General features: G+C 32.7%; 1 protein-coding gene and 1 pseudogene across 1 annotated transcript; one reads left to right on the forward strand and one right to left on the reverse strand.

Moving 5' to 3' along the window:
• Nucleotides 1–1,257: 1,257 nt before the first annotated feature.
• On the forward strand, nt 1,258–3,067 carry LOC145601742 (zinc-finger homeodomain protein 6 pseudogene; annotated as a pseudogene).
• Nucleotides 3,068–7,738: 4,671 nt separating this feature from the next.
• On the reverse strand, nt 7,739–8,973 carry LOC145602784 (uncharacterized). Its single transcript, XM_081658938.1, has 3 exons — nt 8,652–8,973; nt 8,371–8,429; nt 7,739–7,993 (listed from the first exon to the last, which is right to left on the reverse strand). Exons 1-3 carry the CDS (start codon nt 8,828–8,830, stop codon nt 7,851–7,853), a joined length of 381 nt encoding a protein of 126 aa, XP_081515064.1. The 5' UTR covers nt 8,831–8,973; the 3' UTR covers nt 7,739–7,850.
• Nucleotides 8,974–13,219: the final 4,246 nt, after the last annotated feature.

Here is a 13,219-nt window from a genome sequence, read left to right on the forward strand (position 1 = left end):
AATTTAGAGTTGATACTAAGACATAGTAGGAATTATGATTTATGAAACGAAAATACTCCTTCCCATGTACTTTTCCTTCTAAATAAAAGAAAAAAAGAAATAATTACTTCATATTTACTAGGCCGGTAAAAAAAATGTATGGAATATAACTCTATATTTACAAAAATAAACAAAAACATCCCAAATACGAAGTATATAAACCCGACCTTGCTACATGTGACACTTTTTTTTTTTTGGCAATCTACTTTCATTTTATAATATTTATTAGAATGCATGATCACATTATACCGGTGTACAATAATGATAAAATTTAAACACTCCTAAAACGGGAAAACAAAAAACCCTATTATCATGTAATCTTTGATTCTGCTAACCAAAAGTGTTGCAATTCAACATAACCACACATTTTTGTAATCAATCAACAGTAAACAGCATGCCTCTTGCCCTCTTCCTTCCTACAGCCTACATGATAACCATAATTATCATCATAAATAATACACTCACAACCCTAAAACACAAATTTATGAGTGTAAAAGTTAATACAAAGTACTCCGTATTACATAATTAAAATCTTAAAAAATTACCAATCAAACTATTACTCTACTACAGTAGAGTTTATCCATCTAAATATAACTAATTGTAATTAAATTTCGTTTACATCACTGTTCTACTCCGATTGTGGCATTATTACCGAGTATCGACATACAAATTAAATTACAGAGTAAAAAAAAAGGTTGGTCAAAAAATGAGTGGAGTTGCAGGCAATTAATAAGTCGAGGCGCACCATACAGAACCATCAGAAAGAGGAGAGAGAAAAATCTGACAAAATTGCTGTGTGTTGTGGTGTGTGGACCAACCAATATCCCTCCTTTTCTTCAATCTTCAACACACTTTTAATTCCAACCCCTTCTCCCCAAAAATCAACACTTTTCTTTCTTCTGCTCTTTCTTCTTCTAATCTCACCTCATTTTATACCTATTAGCTTAGCTAATCACATGATTAGTCCATAATTAATTAACCCATCTTAATTCTTTTTTCAAACTTTCTTATTGGTGCTGGGAGATTCTAAGCAAGCAAGCAAAGCTCTTGGTCCCATCAACAAGTTTGTCTCACTTTAGGTTTGTTTTCTTAGCCTAAAGTATATAAACAACCCAAAATCGTAAAGGTACGTGGTACGTATGATATAAGGTCGACATTGTTAGCAACAACACATTATTACCCTTTATAACTCTCTATACACACGCAAATAAAAAGAGCGATAAAAAGAGAGTCTGGGTTCGGATTGGGTTCGAGTTTGGTTTCGTGTTTGGGGAGAAAGTATAGTATAGTTGTGGGAGCAATAATTAGGAAATTGGACCATTTTGCAGGCCGTGGGGAAGAAGAACATGCTACTGTCGGTTGTTCTGTACTACACCCTCTTCTTGTACTAGTGCTCCCTCCACCCCCTTATTATTCCTCCTTACAATCACATCTTGTCTTACTATTTTTACTAAATTTAAACATTTTTAGGAGTCTTTCATTATTTTTTTGATGAAAATTAATTAAGAAATTACATCTTCTTAATTATGTTTTCATGTTAATTATCTTCTTTGGTGTTTATTGATCAACCCATCAAATCCTACTCCTAACCCATTAAGATAGGTCATATTATCATATATGGGTTAGTGGATTAAGCACCCACCCATGTCAAAATCATATTTTGTTTCCTTATTTATGTTCCATAATCATTTACTGTACATACCCCATAAATAGATTTCTCCATTAAATTTTCCCTAATTATTGTTATTTGTCCTATAGTATGAAATTTGATTAACCCTTTAATCTTTTCATTTTAGAAATTGTAATTTAGACACATTTTTTTTTAAAAAAAGTGTCAACTTTGTACTTGGATTTGATTTTGAATGGAGGTTAAGAAGCCAAATAAAGAGATTCCAATTCATTCCAATTCTTTCATCCACAATAATCTTGAAAAATCTCCAAATCCAACCCTAGATCTTTCTCATCTTGAGAAATACAAAGATCCAAGCCCAAGTCCGGACTCAAACAGCCCGAAAGCGAATATGATCCGCTATCGGGAGTGTCAGAGAAACCACGCGGCTCATTTAGGGAGCCACGTGGTAGATGGATGTGGTGAGTTCATGCCTTCGGGCGAGGAGGGTTCACTCCTCGCCCTGAAGTGTGCAGCCTGCGACTGTCATCGCAATTTCCACAGACGAGAAGTGGAAGGCGAGACAACAGCAGCAGCAACAATGACTGCTGCAGCTGCTGCTGCGAATATTACAGCAGCAGCTGCAGCAACAGTTTTACCAGTGGCACCTGCAGTACCACCTTCTGCTATGACTACAACAAACTGTTATATTTCATTCAGCAAATACCACAAAAATAACAGTAATCTTCTGTCAGTACGCCCAAACTCTGATACAACTACTCCTGCTGTTTACTATCAGCAAGGGAAACAATTCCCCCACCCCCGAGCGCCCGTAATGATGGCGTTCGGGGGCGGGGGAGTGGCAGCTGAATCCTCAAGCGATGACCTCAACGCTGGGAATTTCGACTACGGAGGGCAGTTCGTAGAGCAATACGGAGTGTCGAAGAAGCGATTTCGAACAAAGTTTAGTCAAGAACAAAAGGATAAGATGATGGAATTTGCGGAGAAAATCGGGTGGAAGATGCAGAAACAAGATGATGTACAAGTGCAGCGTTTTTGCCATGAAGTGGGTGTTAAAAGGCAAGTTTTCAAGGTTTGGATGCACAATAACAAGCAAGCTATGAAAAAGAAACAAGCTTGATAATATGTCATGTTGTGTAGTTTTTTTTAAATAGAAGAATGCATAGATTATTTGTGAATAATTAAGTTTGATTAGTGTATTTTTTAGGATTATAGAATATAGTAAATGAGTATATCCATCACTGTTATCTATTTTTTATTTATTTTTTGGATTAGATGATGGATTTATATTATTTTTGAGTTTTCATTTTTCAAAGGAAGTTAATTAAGGTGAATTTGGCAACCAGATTTCTGCACATTTCTCCTCACCAAAATTCTATTACTATTATGAGTAATTGAGTACTTACTATTGAAAAAATGGCAAAGCATGGTTATCAACATTAAATCAAGAATCAAAAGCTGGACAATAGTAGATTCATTGGCTTCTCTTAGTGACCGACATACGCTGCTAATCATCAAAGGTATGTTGAGATTTTACCCTAATCCTCTCTCCAATTGATATTACTATTTTTTCAAAACATTAATCATGCTACACACCGTACCATATATATGTTCAGTGTAAATGTCAAATAGTCTAGTTAATTACGAGTAAAATATTAGATGATATTGAAAACATATACTAATTAAATTTTATCTACACGATGTGTCGTTTGCACAAGAATAAACATATACAATACTCTTCCAGAACCATGTAGTAAGTATTAAAATCTTTCAAGTATATTCTAAACTTGTAGCTCTAGATCAAGAGAGGGCTGTCAAATTTATAGCCGTGCAGTACTAAAGATGCATATCAGTAGAGGAATTTTGGGAATCCAAAGGCCTTGTAGAGGGTATTTTGGAGATTTTGAAAATACTTTGGGGGAGTCTTTAATTTGGGTTTGTTAGGGCTTTTAGCCTATGAAATGCAATTTTTGTATATTTTTGGTGAAATTTGGAGTTTCTCGAAATTTAAATAGTGTTCTACATAGTACGCTGTACGAAGTATAAAGAGTTTGATGAAGAAGTAATTGTAATTGTTCTACTATTTGTTAATAAAGTCAAATTAATACTCCGACCTTTTATACAGTTAAATGACCCTAGAATTCACTCACGACCTATCGAAAACCTCCTGAGACAAGAATCGAACCCATGAGTCTATGCCCTTCCAAGTGGAGGATGATTTCCTATTGTACAAGTTTATATATAAGGTGGGTAAAAATAGTGAGTTTTGTGCTCTATTTGATTCTCTGTCCCTCCCATAGGGTAGGTGCCGACCTTTTGACAATTTAGACCTTTCTTCAATTAAGGGTGTTTAATGAAAATTAAACCTCTTTCCCTCTTAAACTCTACCTGCTTTAGGCAGAAAGTCTCGTCAAAGAAATTAGGATAGAATTAAGAAAGATCTTGATGGCTCATAAGGTTTTGGTGCCAAATAACGCTCGCCTTAGCTAGGAAAAATAAATACGAAGTAAATATTTAGAAGCATGCAATGCAAGAATGAGAAGTAAATCAATAAAAAAAAACAAAACAAAACAAAATATTATTTCGTGATTTACTAATAGCTAACGATGTGTTAGTTATGTCCATCAGGCAGAGGAGAAGTAAGGTTTATTAATCTCGACGATAAAGTTCAAAATACAAAATGAGGTTTTGTTAAACTAAAGGGGGTGTGAGTGTGTATACTATTACTTCATACCCCCTAAAACAGACTAGCCTAAAAAACAAGCCTAAACAAAAAAACTGAGCCCAAATAAAACAAATTAAATACTGGTGTTATGTCACTCAAAGTCTCAAAGCTCCAGATTTAAGGCATTCCAACACAAATAAGATGAAGAAACTATTCCAATGAACAAGGTGGAAACATCAAACTGAATTAGGGTCTGTTCTCATACGATTATTTTCAGTTCAGTTCAGCTCCTAATTTCCTTCTCTTATAAAATATTCATTCAGCTCAGTCAATGAGAAAGAACAGACCCTTAGTGATTAGCAAACAGCAGGATGTACAACATTCATGATTGTATACTAGAAGATACTTCTAAGGTTGTTACAAGGGAGGTCAAACAAATCTCTGAGCACAGACTCTTAACCATTACCTTAATTGTTACAGGAAACACAAAAAACACCCCTACTTGTATGTAATAACTAAATAACACCATTGAAAGAACCAAACAATAAACCATGCTCGGAGATTTGTTTATCATCCCTCATTGCTATATATCTATGACAAAGACGGATTCACTCACGCATCTTAGCACCAACCTCACCTGCAACATCTGAGGCTCTCTCTTTGGCGGCCACATACTTAGCCTTGGCTTCTTCACTAAAACCTGATTTAGTCATCGAATCATAAGCTTCCTCAACCTTATGCTTAGCTTCATTATGAACCTCTTCTAGGCCGTCTTTTGTGAATGATGTAGAATTTGAGATCACATCTGCTTTCTCAGACGCATACTTCTTTCCATCTGAGAGATTAATATTTTGTTGAATGAGCACTAATGGATATCAAAATTGATAAATATAGTTTAAAAGAGTCATTAAGAAAGAACAATATAATTCATCAGTTACCAAATGCAGATTCTTTGACTTTGTCCCTCAAATTTTGTACGCCTTCTTTCAAGTCATGCTTGCCCATCCATTCTCTGTCACTGAATAGCTAAATTTTTAAAATAATTCATGTTTTAACTTTCAGAATAGTAACATAATCCTTTTGCATTGAATTGAATTTGGAGATGGAATTGCTAATTAATTATCAAACAATCATGTAATATTTGCAAGACTGGCTATCTAGAGAAGTACATTGTGTATGAATATATGATAAACATAGTTAATAGAACAACCAAGATAGTCTTTCTAGACAATACAAGTATGTGTCCCATATATATAAAAGTAAAGAGATCGAGTTGAACAGTTTAAAAGGCTAAGGGCTCCTTCTTCTATTATGATATTATCATATGATTTTGGGATGATATTTCTTTGGATTTGCATTGTGACGTGGACTCTTTTTCTCCATGGCGAGTGTAGCCCAGAGTCGTATTTAACACATAGTAGTATCTCCCATTAGAAGAGTGGAAGTCTTATTTAACAAGAATATACAATGGTGCTTGTTGGTTGATCAATTAGGGGTTACGTTAATGGAGATAAATGTTAGAATCTTCAGGCTAAGGATTTAGAATGGTAGAAAGGGTGTGAATTGAAATGAGGATGTTGTTATGATTTTAAATAGAAATGAACGTTTGATATGCTTAAAAAAAAATGCTCATATATTATATAGTTTATTATGTACTTGTAGCACTTCTCTTTTATACAAGTCTACATTTTCATATCAATTTCAATAAAAACTTATTCATCAATTCAAAACAACATACTAATTAATATTTCAAAATCAAAGGGTATAAAGTCTTACTAGTATAATTCCTTACAAGATATACATAAGTTTTTAAACCTCTACTACTTTATTTTATGATCATATATAATAACAAGAGAGTATTATAAACAAAGAAATTATATACAGTATATCAATTCAATCTTTTTTCTTTTCCAAATCATAATTCTTTTTATTCATTATTCATATATCATGCAATTACTTTTCAAGTCACGTTCATTTTTCTCTCTAAATAATAAACTAACACACTCACTAGCTAGCTCTTAAGCTAAATTAATGGAGGCTAGTATAAAGTGAATACCCGTAGCAATCGTCAGTCCAAGGATGAGCAGACTCTCCCATAGTATTGAACGGCGAACACATCTTACTATTTTCTGCAACCACTATCGCTGCCACCGCCACCACCACCGTCATAGCCACCATCCACGCCATCATTGCTGCTATTCTACACACCATTGCAAATTTTTTTCATCCACTCTTTCTATATGTTTAGAATGATAATTGGCTTTTCAATATTTTGATAATAATGAACAAAAAAAATAACTTTGTGAAATTGATGATAAAGTTCAATTAAAGGTTTTGGGTCGTGTACATTTGGAAACATACGTGCTACGTGAGAATTGCATCTGTAAATGGGCTATACATAATCTTACGTGTCATTTTCTTTAGTTGCCATCACATTCTGGTAAGGCTTTTATCGTTTTGCCACGTTGTTACATCCTGCTATTAGAAATTTAGAATCTTTTTTTTTTTTTTTTTTTTTTTTTTTTGAAACATGCTATAGAATCTTATAATTGACTACAAATCGACTACTAGTTCTAGTGTTCTACTACTATATGCTTCTTAAGAAATAAGAACAGCGGCAATTTTTAGAAATAAATTATCTTATTATGAAACGTATCACATTAACTTAATTCAAAGATTAGGATTTCCTTAGGATTAATTGTAATTTTATATAAATTGGAGATGATACTATAATATATATGTCGATAATAAATAATGTATTATGTCGTGTTTATTCTATACCTAATGTCAATTTTAAATTTTTAATATTATTTGAGATTTATTCCTATTTCTTATTACTGTAGCTAATGTTTGAAGAACATACAAGTTCTAACAAATGGTAACATGTACGGAGTACTACATAATCATAACAATTTTGAGCTGGATGTGGGAGTATTTACTTAATTTAATATTTTGTATGTGAAGATTAAGGACAACTGGAGCCAGAAATTAAACTTGCTAAAGTTGGAAATATCCTGTTATATGTTGAGAGAATTTAGATAAGGTGATAATGTTTTGATTACCATTTTGCATAGTTGATCAATACTCTTGCCTCTCACAATAGGTCATATGTCGTGGTTACAATTCTTTTGTAATCATAACAATTTCACCATAATATGTTGAAATAGTACGTGTTTAAACTTATGTAAATTACTCTTAAACAATAATTACATATATCATTAAACCTTATTTGAGGTACATTCTACACTCAAACAATAATCTCTGGCATCAATTAGCACAGAAGATTATCAACTCTAACTCACTAATAATATAATTAATTACTTATAACAAAAGTTGTAAAAATATTTCACCATTTATTATCGTATCATGAAAACTATACATGAATATAGTTTTATCCTAAAGTAGAAGGAAAACTGATCATTCAACATATTAATTTAAGACCGTTGACTGCATCTTAGAAGCAACCTTGCCCAATTCTGCGGCTTATAAGGCTGGCTATCTCTTATATGAATGGAATTAATCTTCCCTAACGGTTTTGGTAGCCATGGAGTCGTAGGCTGGCCCGGCGTCGCGCTTGGCCTCTGCATAGAACCTTTCATTACCGTCTTTCATTGAGTGCGAAACTGTGTGTACTTTCCCTGATGTGAATTTCGCCGAACCTGGTGAAATTAACAGTCTAAGTAAATTTCTACGGAGATTTTCATATTGTAATAGCATGTTATTCTGACTCGGGTACTTATTCATGTCATATAATTAGCTAGTACGTGTCTTGGTGTCTAGGTGTCAAATTAAGCTGGTTTTTTTTTTTTTTTTTTTTCATTGAAATATTTAAGATCCAACTATGTATTTGAGGTGAAATGAAATATGAAGTATGATATTATGTGTGATTAAATTTTTGTAAAATATAATGAATCGAGATTGGTTAAATTCTACACCATCTGTACAATAGTTGCATTATCATGAATATAATTAGTAGACCAAATAATGTGCAGAGAGGATCACATTTAATTATTTAGAAAAAAGGAAATTAAATTACCATCTTGCATCATTTCTTCAGCGGCCTGTTTCATGTTTTGTGGGTTAACACTCAATTTCCTGTCAAAAAAATATATACATATATCTTAGAAATTATATTTGTAATTCATACTCAAATTCAAATTTATTTTGATAAGGAAAACATTTATGAGTATCGATTATTTGTACATCATTTATGAATTAATGAATTAAGACGTGCACACGAAGGAAAAAAAATGTTAATTAAGTGGTCAAATAATATGAAATGATTGAAATATAGATCAGGGACAAGTGAATATGTACCCGGATCCGGAGATTTTGTTGTAAGCCCAGTCCTTGGCCTCTTCAGCCTTGTCCAGCACGGCGTCTTTTGCCTCTCCGAAGTCAAATGCAGAGCACATCCTCCCATTTTCAGCCACCAGTATCGCCGCGACAACCACGACCATGATCCATACCAAGGATGTTCCTCTTTTACACGCCATTTTTCTGTCTCACTTTGTCAATGTATATATATATCTCTAGAAATGAACTTGGCTTGTTAGATTAAAATCTATTATGTTTTGATTATTGTTTTTGATTAAATGTCCCTTTTAAAGTAAGAATGTTGGGAAAACCAAAGGAAGAGAGAATTCAACTCCGTAAGAACCGTTTCTAAATTTATTTTTCTTTGTAATAGATATGTCACATACATGTGTGTGGTTCTACGTCCTCCTTTTTTCATTGTTGCCATTTTTGTTAAAAAAAAAAAATACACATTTTTGTCACCTTAATTATTTTGTTCTTCCGCGTCTTCTGCATTTTGTAAGGTAATCATACTAAGGTCCCTTAAAAAGAAAAAGAAAAAGAAAAAAAAGTACTCATTTTAAGGTGTCTTGCTTGTATTTTCCTTTCCTTTCCTCTATTTTTTTTAACTGTATTTTAGTTTTAGATACTCCGTACCATTTAATGTTCTAATAGTTTTTAGCATTATCTAACTTTAATTTATTTTAAATTAAGCATATGTCATAAATAATTTATGAATTTTTATGGTTATACAAATTTAAGCATGTTTGTATTTAAAATGTTTAACTATGTACATTAAACTATTAATTAAGTTACTTTTTCCTCAAAAAAAAAAATTACTTGAATATCAGTGATTCTAATATATCCTAGGACAAATTTTGTACTCGTATGTCTTTTATTTTAAAGGATTGTTTAGAATCAAATAGTATTTTTATTTTTTTTTATAATAAAGGAATTAAATTGTATATTATTGTGATACATAAAACGTACTTTTTAAATCTATTTCGGTCTAAAAAAAATCTAATAAAAAAATCTGGAATTTCTTTACCTCGATCTTTACTTGTTCATACGGATGAGAAGAGCGAGGCCTAGCATGAAAGATAAGAGCTTATCAGCAAGCCATAGATGACTTGCTTGGTGTATGCCTTCAACTTGATCGAACCGGGTACAGTCTAGCTTAACTTAGCATGCAATACCAGGCAAGTCATCCTTGGCTACCAAATAAGACTTATCTTCATGTAAGACCCCGTACCTTTCCTCATGCAACTGATATCTCTATTGATCTCTTACTAATAAAATTAAACTACTTAGTAATAATGGACAGTTTATTGCTTGTGTGAATAATGTCAACTTTCTAGGAACCACTTATATACACGTAAATCTCTTAGATAGAAGAAGAATAAGTATATTATTGTTTTACAAAATATATAATAATGGGATCGGATTCTAATTGGTGCTCCAACCAGCTTTAGCCCATCTCCTTGGATGACATATATGCGTTTTTTATCCATATTATTGTTTGAAATTCTAATACCCTCTCTTTTAGAGTACAGTTCATTTAGCTATTTTCGCGAATTATTATTGAATATAGATATTGTTTGACTCCACAAAAAGTTCAAAATTATTTAGATTCTATTCTACAATACAAAAAACGTATTGCAGAGAGATTGGCTGGGACTTAATTCAATGTGTATTTGACTTTTTGTATATATATATATATCGTTATGCTTAATGAATCTAGCAAAGATTTGACATGCAATAGATAAAAGTCGCAAGAAAAAGGGTAGTAGAAGTATGTAGTAATATCAAAGTGACCATAGGACCACTCAACTAATTTCGTGTAGGAAAAAGGGAAAGAAAAAAAAAAGGCATCAGTATATGTTGATCAACTTGTGTAATCAAGCATGCATGCATGTTGCAATCTTCAAGGATAAGATAGATAAACCTCGCGATTATATCACATTATAATTTGTACGTGCTTTATACTATACTCTACATACACTTGATCATCAACAATAATTAAAAGTGCTGATCCTGGAAATCAAACTCGAAAATTCGTCTAAGCATCACTGATAGTGTTTGCGAGTTTGACTTCAATTCTTACGTGTAGTATGTAGACTTGAGCTCTTGACATCTTTTTATTATTTTTGGTAGTGAACAGATTGCGTCCTATTAAACTAGAACCTCGCACAAGTTAATCCGACATGAATTATGGACTAGACTTCTTGAAAACGAATATGGGAAAGGGTAAGGGATCCCCTCACATGCATTACCATGGTTCATATAATTTTCTATACTTTGTATTCTTGTATAAGTTATAGGTTTACTTTGTATTCTTGTATAAGTTACACTAAGATTTAGACTTTAAAGTTGGATTGGTTAATCATTGATATGATTCGGATTTGGGAAACTTTGTGCATAGGGGTATCTGCTGAGAAAAGGGAAGAAATGTTATTGTCTTCCCAAAAGAAAATCTCAACCTATCTACTCAGGCTTGCCCATAAAGCTACATGTTCTCCCAATCAATGGGGCAATATAGAAATATTATTCTATACTCCTTCAAAATTGTGGGTACCCCCGTTGAAAACCAAAGTCTTCAAGACCAACATCTTCTAATATTATCCACCAATTATGGTCACGTGGGGCCACCTTTTACTAATTAAGTTGTGATGTTTTGGTCAAATAATCTTGCTTCACATACTCGTACTTGTTGGTACTAAGCGCAAATTATAACATGCACCCTTGTGCATGTAGTTCTGTGTAAACCATTAATTAAACGATGCGTTTAATTGGGTAATTCACAAAACTTCAATGTTCTTCTTTTCCTTTCTATTTTGCGCGTCTTCCTAGCTCATCTATTTCCTTAATTAAATCTGTCCAATTTTCTGATTCTCTGTCTTCTCTTCTTCTTAAATTTCCTCCATTTTCTCTCTCCTCTATTTTTCTCTCTCTCCTTTGATTGAATTCCTTCACCACTTTGTAACTCAATAAGTTAATCACTCTGCTTGTATGAATTTGTTCATCGCCATTAAAATACTGAGCACCATGGAAGGCATTCTTATACATACTTGACGAGATCGGCAATATAATGTATGTCAGATTTTTTATTACAATTGATATTACTTTCTAATTAGGTCATATTTTCTTAATGCATTTTAATGATTTTGCAATTGAAATGGATTTGATTGAGGTTTTGATGGTTTGGCAATCTAAAATACGTGTTCTTTCAATTATTAGTTGTAATTTGGTCAACTTTCTTATAATTCATTTTTACAATCAATTAAGCTTTGATCTAAGAATTGATGAGTTTTGTTTATTTTTAGTATGATTATGAATGTTCTGTTCATAATTTGGTACTTTGAACATTTTTGTTAAAATTATTAACATTTTATTCAAAGAAGAAATCTATTCTAACTCTATGAAGAAACAAGTCATAAATCAGAACTAATAAAGAAGACTTTTGAGCTATAATGATTATTCTTTTATTTTAATTGCTTAATTTTTTATGATTTTCAGTTTCATTTATAATTTAATTGTTGATTTGATGCTTTAATTTGTATTTTATGAATATAATTTGTTTATATCATGTTTTTGAACATTTTGTTCATATAATTCGCACTTTCCATTTTATTTATTATCAAAATTGTTATTAGAAGTATTGTATTATGAACACTGTTTCTATTTTTATGAACATTTAGGTTACTTTAATGAACCTTTGCGTTTTATATAATTCTCTATGTATGTATATTTGCTTTTTAAAATATAATTGTACACATAATTATGAACACTTATTTCCCGTATTTGAACTTTGTTGTTTTATTTTTGAACTCCAGTAATGGTAATTATAAACTGTGTTTGTTTATTGCAGTTAGAACGTATGAAGTTGTTTATAAGGAAAGTCTGAAGGCTAAGCAGTGTCTTCAGGTGCAGAAGTTTATGAAGGGTGTTCAGTGGTTTGTGGTTGGGGTTCAGAAGTTTTTGTAGGATGTTCAGTGGTTTATGGTAGGGGTTCAGAAGTTTTTGTAAGGGGTTCAGAGTTTTTGTAGGGTGTTCAGTGGTTTGTGGTTGGGGTTCAGAAGTTTTTGTAGGGTGTTCAGTGGTTTGTGGTAGGGGTTCAGAAGTTTTTGTAGGGGGTTCAGAGTTTTTTATAGGGTGTTCAGTGGTTTGTGGTTGGGGTTCAGAAGTTTTTGTAGGGTGTTCAGTGGTTTGTGGTAGGGGTTCAGAAGTTTTTGTAGGGGGTTCAGAGTTTTTTGTAGGGTGTTCAGTGGTTTGTGGTTGTTGTTCAGAATTTTTGTAGGGTGTTCAGTGGTTTGTTGGTTGGGGTTCAAAAGTTTTGTAGGGTATTTAGTGGTTTGTAGTTGGGGTTTAGAGGTTTTTGTAGGGGGTTCAAAGGTTTTTGTAGGGTGTTAGTGGTTCTTGGTTGGGGTTCAGAAGTTTTTGTAGAGGGTTTAAAGGTTTTTATAGGGTGTTCAGTGGTTCGTGGTTGGGTTCAGAAGTATTTTTAGGGTATTCAATGGTTTGTGGTTGGGGTTCAGAATTTTTTGTAAGGAGTCTGTAGGTTGTTCAGTGATTTGTCGTTGGGGTTCGAA

This window comes from Chenopodium album, chromosome 21 (genome assembly GCF_948465745.1).
Source record: "Chenopodium album chromosome 21, dcCheAlbu1.1, whole genome shotgun sequence".
Lineage (NCBI taxonomy): Eukaryota > Viridiplantae > Streptophyta > Magnoliopsida > Caryophyllales > Amaranthaceae > Chenopodium > Chenopodium album.

Bases quoted from the DNA above. Each gene is read 5' to 3' on its own strand.
- LOC145602784 (XM_081658938.1), bottom strand. From the start codon at position 8,830: ATGGCGTGTAAAAGAGGAACATCCTTGGTATGGATCATGGTCGTGGTT. The intron at 8,430-8,651 runs GTACATATTCAC...TTTTTTTGACAG, and splicing joins AACAAAATCTCCGGATCCGG to GAAATTGAGTGTTAACCCAC. The intron at 7,994-8,370 runs GTAATTTAATTT...TAATTTCACCAG, and splicing joins TGAAGAAATGATGCAAGATG to GTTCGGCGAAATTCACATCA.